Source organism: Osmerus mordax, chromosome 8, assembly GCF_038355195.1.
Source record: "Osmerus mordax isolate fOsmMor3 chromosome 8, fOsmMor3.pri, whole genome shotgun sequence".
In the NCBI taxonomy this organism is placed as follows: domain Eukaryota; kingdom Metazoa; phylum Chordata; class Actinopteri; order Osmeriformes; family Osmeridae; genus Osmerus; species Osmerus mordax.
This window is the reverse complement of record NC_090057.1, coordinates 9235766-9243402: the sequence shown is the minus strand read 5'-3', so window position 1 is coordinate 9243402 and position 7637 is coordinate 9235766. Positions and strand designations below refer to the sequence as shown.

General features: G+C 46.3%; 1 protein-coding gene across 1 annotated transcript; it reads left to right on the top strand.

Annotated features, from left to right (window-relative positions):
* Positions 1-1149: 1149 nt before the first annotated feature.
* Positions 1150-7215, top strand: stum (stum, mechanosensory transduction mediator homolog). Its single transcript, XM_067242301.1, has 4 exons — positions 1150-1330; positions 5828-6007; positions 6577-6585; positions 7034-7215. Exons 1-4 carry the CDS (start codon positions 1150-1152, stop codon positions 7063-7065), a joined length of 402 nt encoding a protein of 133 aa, XP_067098402.1. The 3' UTR covers positions 7066-7215.
* Positions 7216-7637: the final 422 nt, after the last annotated feature.

Here is a 7637-nt window from a genome sequence, read left to right as displayed (position 1 = left end):
CATCATGTGGGTCATGTAATGGGCAGTCATTGTACAATCCAAGCTGGTGTTCGGCTGGGATGGGATGCATCCTTCTGTTTTGCCGGCAATAGCTTGTACTAGTAGACTGTCCCTCAATAAGTGATGGAAGTGGGCTTGACATGCCTCTCCTTCATTGGGTTATCCCTGTTCATCTTCACTAGCTTAAATTGAAAGGCACACAGGTTCATTGCCTTTGCTTTTTCTTCTTCCCCTTTCCTCCCCCTTTCCTCAATGAATCCCCTCGGCTCACCATCTCTGTATTCGCCTCTGTGTTCTTGCCATCAATCCCCCCCTTCCTTTGGAGAAAAGCGTCTGCTAAATAAATATGTTACATTGTCATAGGAATGACTCTCTGAAGAATTGAGCCCGGACAAAGTTTTAAGCTAGCATGCTGTTCGACTCTATGGCTGGTCTGCCATGTTAAAGGAACACTTATTTTACAGGACTTTTTCTGTAAAATATATAGTTTGGTCCCCCTAAAACAGGTTGTGTAAACTAATGAGGTCCACCTTCGGTGAGGCATGCCTGTAAATTAATAGTTGACCTTTCACCCCCGGACTACTGGGAGGATTCTAATTTAGCCCTTGTATAACCTCTGACCCCAGAGTTCAGGCCAACTACAGTGGCTCCCAGGGTAGTCATCGCAAACCCATTTGTCTAGGCTGAGATTTTGCTTGCACATGCACAAACATCCACGTAACAATCTGTTAGCCTGGTTTGATGGTGGTTTAAAATTATTTTTAAATTTATTTTATTTTTTAGCTTTCAGGTTGAGATAGAGATGGTAGTTTATTCCTCTCACCCTTTCTCTCGCCCTCACATACAATTTTTTTTTCTCCAAATGCTGGGACATCTGTCGAGTAGATGGGCTACAATAGCAGTTATAACAAGTCACTGCCTCTTTAAACGCATGGTGTCAACAGTAACTCAGTTCTCTTGTGCTCTCACTCGCAAAACTGGGTAGAAGAGGAGAAGCTTGTGGAGCAAACGCGCTCACACGTACTACAACCGACCACTTAGGCAGTTCTTCACATTTTACCTTGTTACCGTCAAGGTGTGCGCGCTGTGAAGTGGGAAGAGACAGTGAGAAACAGGTGCAAAGTGTGAATATTCTTTAAAAAGCTTGAGATGGACCAGAAAGACACGGAGATGAACGAGAAAGGAGTAACGGTGACCAGTACGACTTCATCCAGTGGAGTTGTTGTTCAAGTGCGCGAAAAGAAAGGACCTCTGCGCGCAGCCATTCCCTACATGCCATTCCCTGTAGCTGTTTTCTGCCTATTTCTCAACACTTTTGTACCTGGACTAGGTAAGGGGATGATTCATGTACTTTTAAATGACATTAAGTGCTGGGGAATCTGTCTATCTCAAAGCTTTACCATGGGTTTAATTGAATGATACATTATGAATCAATATAAAAATATATCAACACATTGAATTGATGTGGTAATAGCGGGCTTGTGTCTTGACTGAACGATGTTTGATTTAATTGATGCGCGGGGTGTGGTTTGCCGACGAACAAGCAAGCCTTTCTCTGTTAAATTAGTGAGTAGCCAGTAACAACTGTCAGCGAGGCTCCGGTGGCACAAGCGCATATTTGGAATAAGTTCCCAACCCTAGGGGATGAAGAGCTTGCAGTATCAGAGGCATCTCACTGGAGGGTGAAAGGTCTGGAGGCGAGGGGGTCCTTTTCTCCTCTTCCTCACTTCATGTTGGTAGAGTCTCATCAGATTCATATAATACTCAGTTTTAAATACTGACTGGATTACTGGATTTTTACTTTGGGCTTTTGGATGTCAGTATAATCCACACACCTCAAGCATGCATAGACCCCTCACCCCCCTCATTCCTACATTCAAATGATTTTCCAGCTCCTCCTTTTTCCTTCTCATTCTTTCATATTCATTAACTGGCATGAGAGAGTGCCTCCTATGTGTCCAATGGTGTGTGTGTGCTCTCGTGCTTGTGTGTGTGTAGGGGGGGGGGGGGGGGGGTGTCAGACTGATCCACAGATCCTCCCCTGTACCTAATGGGGTCTGTCGTGTCCGAACAGGCACACATCCACACAGTAGTCCTTTTGATATAGACACATCAGAGAAGGGCAGCAAACTCCTCCACTGTTCTTTTCTCTGTCAATTATATCACCTTTATATTTATATTCTTGTAGGTCTCCTTTTTCTCTCTCTCTGAGAACCTCTGGGTCTGTCTCCTAATGAGAGGTCCTGCGGTGTCAGTCCTACACATGTTCTGTCTCCGAGGTCAGCGCTGTTTAAGATGTATAAATGCACATGTTATTGATGTCAGTTATTGATTTAGTCACATGTGTCCCTTCCCCCCCTGCCTGTGGTCTCTGTCTCTGTTACACATCCCTATGGTGATGTTGAGGTTGAGACTGTGTGTGACTGTGTTTATGAGTTCCAAGACCCTCATCAAGAACTGAATACATTTAGTAGTTTTACTTGAAGGAATAACAATGGTGGAATGAATACATTGATGAATAATGAATGGTTGAGGCAGGAGACTCTGGGTGTGGCGCATGACTCCTAGGGTCCCAGCTGGCCTCCTCAGGCCTTGGTAGATTAATATCAGAAATGGGAGCTGGAGGATAGAGGAAGAGATGGGGAGGGGATGCAAGAATACAGACCCAAGCGACAGGGAATGGTTGTATCATGGCCACCTAATCTGGTCCTGGCGTATGTTATTATTAGCAGATAGAAATCAGGTGTAACAGTTGTGGCTTGGTGTGGGGTGAGTGCGTAGAGCGAAATGGCTTCACAGTGAAAACGATCTGGTTTATCATACTACTTTACTGTATACTACTGTACTGTCTAGAATCCAGGTGTTCTTGTAGGTTTGTGTGTGTTTCTCTCTTCTGTCTGAGGCAGCAGCTGAGCGCCAGAGAGAGATGGTGCCATGTCTATTCAAGTGCTTGGCACCAACACAGCGCCAGTCAGTCATGACGACAGCCTGCAGATTCCAGCTCTGGCATGTGTCATCTGCCAAATGATGTTAAATGGAGCCATGTAAATTGCTTGTGGAGGCGATACGCCTCCTAATTAAAATAATATATATTCAAAGATTCCTGTCACGATGGACATAAAAGACATACAACAGCATCAGCAACTACCAATGGCCTACTATTAAAAAGAAACTGTGTGTGTGTTTGTGTGTGTTTTATGTGTGGATATACTGTAGATCCAATAGTGAAAAGGTCACAGAAAGAAGGAGGCAGTCAAGGATGAGGATGTCTGTTTAGGGTGAAGGAGGCAGCTGGAAGTCCTCCTCTATATCTGGGAGAAGAGGGATGACAGGGATGAATGAGGGGTAGAAGAACACTGGTGGAGGTACTCTCTGACCCTAGGCTTTTCAACTGGGTTGAGAAGGATTCTGGAAAAAAGGTACATAGTGACATTTGTGCTTGATGCACACACACACAGAGAGAGAGAGAGAGAGAGAGAGACACATACACACGCACAGCCTCCATTGTAGCGTTCTTTTGGTTCTGCTTGTTGCCATGACAGCAGAAATACTACCAGAAGGGTGGTGGAGCCACCAAAGACCTAGGATGAGGGGGAGGAGTGAAAAGGGAGTAGAGGGGGATATTAGAGGAAGGGAAAGAGGGAGAAGAGAGAGGAGGCAGAAGGGAGTATTCGAGCAGGGGAAGGGTAGAGAGAGGGGGGAGATGGTAGTGATAGAGAGAGGGGGGAGAGGGTGGTGATAGAGAGAGGGGGGAGAGGGTGGTGATGGAGAGAGGGAGGGTAGTGATAGAGAGAGGGAGGTTAGTGATAGAGAGAGGTTGAGAGGGACAGACAGAGGGGGGAGAGGGTAGTGATAGAGAGAGGGGGAGAGGGTAGTGATAGAGAGAGGGGGGAGAGGGTAGTGATAGAGAGAGGGAGGGTAGTGATAGAGAGAGGGAGGGAGGGTAGTGATAGAGAGAGGTTGAGAGGGACAGACAGAGGGGGGAGAGGGTAGTGATAGCGAGAGGGAGGGTAGTGATAGAGAGAGGGAGGTTAGTGATAGAGAGAGGTTGAGAGGGACAGACAGAGGGGGGAGATGGTAGTGATAGAGAGAGGGGGAGAGGGTAGTGATAGAGAGAGGGGGGGTAGTGATAGAGAGGGGGAGAGGGTAGTGATAGAGAGAGGGGGAGAGGGTAGTGATAGAGAGAGGGGGGGGTAGTGATAGAGAGAGGGGGAGAGGCTAGTGATAGAGAGAGGGGGGGGGGGTAGTGATAGAGAGAGGGAGGATAGCATGAGTTGGCTGAGGAAGGGAGGATGTTATTTGAGGAGATGCTAATTGCATACACTTCATACCATGACTCATTAATTTAACCTCTGTTGAAGTTGTCCATAACAGAAAATTCCGTAATTGAAATTCTGGACCTGCCTTATGCAATTCTCCAAGAGTTTTGTGTACTGTATATTGGGGGTTATGTTGTCATAATTAAGGTAGCTATTATTTTTTAATTAGCATGTAGCTTTGAGATTAATTTAGCATTTTGATGGCATGTAGCAATGAGGTTTCAGTAGCATTTATGTAGCATTGAGTTTCATGTGGAAAATTGGTAACATGTAATAAAAAGGTTTATGTAGCAAGGAGGTAGCATGTAACATGAAAGCATGTTACATGCTTTCATATAACATTTTACATGCTTTTCATGTAATCATCTCACTCTCTCATTCTCTCACACTCTTATTCTCTCACTATCTAATTATATCACTCTCTCACTCTATCATTCTCTCACTCTCTGTCACTCTCTCTCCTGGTGCTTTGCGGTATAATGAGTAATACGTAACACATTGTCTCATAGCATAACACACTCCCAGCCTCTCCTCCCTGGTATGAGAAGGCATCATTATCATCCAGACTCCTGCTTTAGCTCCCTGTCACAAAGCTGCTTTAGCTCCTCTTGAGAACATGCATCCATCAATTTCGTTGTATGATACAAATAGGGGAAGAGGATTGATCTGCTTGCTTGTAACCATACATTTGATTGGCCAAACCTATAATGGAATTGTGGCCTGAGTTGAAAAAAAGCTTCTGGTTGATTCAAAATGCAGTTTCTAACCTGGTGGGCTGTTGCTTTCGCCCTCCTTCTCTGCCCTCTCTCAAAGCTCCCTCTTGCTACATGGGGTCTTATAACACATGACTACTCACTCAACATCAATGTGTGTGTGTGTGCCAGTGACGAGTTTGTCCTTGAGCTGGCCCTTTCTAGTGTTATGAATTCAGGGCATGTCTCTAGCACACATTTCAAATCTCTGGTTTGAGTAGGCACAATAGCAACATGACAAACCATCTCCTAACACACACACATACACACACTCTAGTTGTCAGGTCAGATGTGTTTTCATTCAGGGAAGTGTAAAAAGGCAGCCTTATGTAGGCCAACATGCTGTATCCATGCTTGTGAAGTTTATATACTGGAACACCAGCATGTTTGAAGATACACATTCACAATAACAAGAATAAACATTACATTGCATTTTTGGTTCATTGACTTGTACTGCTTCCTCCTCCCCAACATATTGACCGTGGTGCTCTGCTATAGGGAATGCTCATGATAATTACAGTGATCAGAGTAATGCAAGGGTACTCTGACAGATGCCTCACCTCCCTCTTTTACTCCACTGTCTCTCACAACAACCCCCCCATCTCACACCAACCTCCTTGTCTCACACCAACCACTCCTGTCTCTCTCTCACCAACCCCTCCCCCCCACCACCACCACAACATCAGCAACAAGGTACTGTAGATAGAACTTCAAACACAAGGACCAAACCCCTGACTGTTTGTGTTCTCTCCCCAGGGACGTTTGTGTCTGCATTCACGGTGCTGTGTGGAGCCCGGACAGATCTGCCAGACCGCCATGTGTGTTGCGTGTTCTGGTTGAACATAGCTGCAGCCTTCATTCAGATCCTCACAGCCATAGTGATGGTGGGCTGGATCATGAGTATATTCTGGGGCATGGACATGGTCATCTTGGCCAGTACGTATACCTCAGAACATATCTGCAACACAAACGTACACTATACAGGCTTATTGTTGTCTTGTTTGTTTGTTGTCTGTTGAGATTCCATAACTATATATCTGTGGGTTTCTATGTCTTGTCTTTCTAAACCCACATTTCTTTTCATCATGTATCTATTGTATGTATCCATATGTATATGTTCTATTTCTCTCTTTCTTCCTCTCTCTTCTCATGCCCCGCCCTCTCCTCTGTCTTCCTCTACCTCCCGTTGAGACACTAGTCATTGTGATGGTGGAGCAGGGTCTTTTTCCAGGGTGGAGCCCTGGATGTCAGCCTGTGTGTGGGAGTGGAGGACAGGAAATGGTCCCCCTGCAACACTGCCAGTTTTCTTCTGCTCTCTCCCTGCTTTTTGAATGTTTTTTGAATCAGTGTTCAACGTGTCTACTTCGAACCTTCTTCCTCTACTTTCCTTAGGTTGTGTAATAGATTTGTAATACACATTTTGTGTAATGTGTGTGTAACTGTAGTTTCTCATTATTTGTGTCTTTTCTGTACCTTTTTCTATGCTGCACCTTTATGAACTCAAGTTTCTGAAGGTAGGTATCTGTAGCATCCTAGTGTCCTCACCTTGTGTGTAGCATCCTAGTGTCCTCACCTTGTGTGTAGCATCCTAGTGTCCTCACCTTGTGTGTCGCATCCTAGTGTCCTCACCTTGTGTGTAGCATCCTAGTGTCCTCACCTTGTGTGTAGCATCCTAGTGTCCTCACCTTGTGTGTAGCATCCTAGTGTCCTCACCTTGTGTGTAACATCCTACAGTATATACATCCGCCCGTGTGTGTCACCTAAGCACCTCATGCAAATGTCAGAGGTTGGTTTGCAGCACCTTCCTCGTCTCCATGGTGATTTAGAGGCGCAACAGTACACATCTAATTTGGGAGATTGTGCCCCTGTCCCTGTCCTTCTCTAACCCATCCCCATCTCTCTTTTTCCCCGTCTCTCCCCTTCCCTCACCCTCACCACCCCCCCACCCAAACTGTCCCCCAGGTTACAGAGACCAGGTGCCCCAACAGGTGTAAGGCTTGACTTATACCGGTCAGCTGACACCTGGATGTACAGTTGACCCCCCCACTCCCACTCTGACCAGACCCCTGGCATCTGAGTGACCCCTTCACAGCAGTGGACAAAAAGTCCCAGGGGGGCGCATCACATGAGGAGACTCACTGGTTCCACCCCAGCCAATGCACTCCCACCCACCCTACCCAAACCAGATATCCTCTATCCCACCCTGCCCAGCCCATCTACCCACTGTAACCATGCTCTTTTCCACCCCACCTACCCACCTTAACCCTGCTGTCTTCCATTCCATCCTAACCCCCTCAAGAGCCCCCCCCCCCCCCCCCCCCCCCCCTGTAAAGTGATGTTTAATGGCAATCCAGCTGTACTGTAGCTGTGCTGTAGCGTGCTGTGTACCTGTCAAGACCTGTGCCAGGGTTAGGAGGAACTACGGACCTACCGGGACCTGTGCCATGGAGGAGAGGAACTATCTACCTGCCAGGACCCTGGCCACAGTTGGGAGGAAGTGAGAGGGAACTCTTTCTCCTCTGTGTGTTTGTGCTTTAAAAAAACTGTTTCTGACAGTGTTCATCTA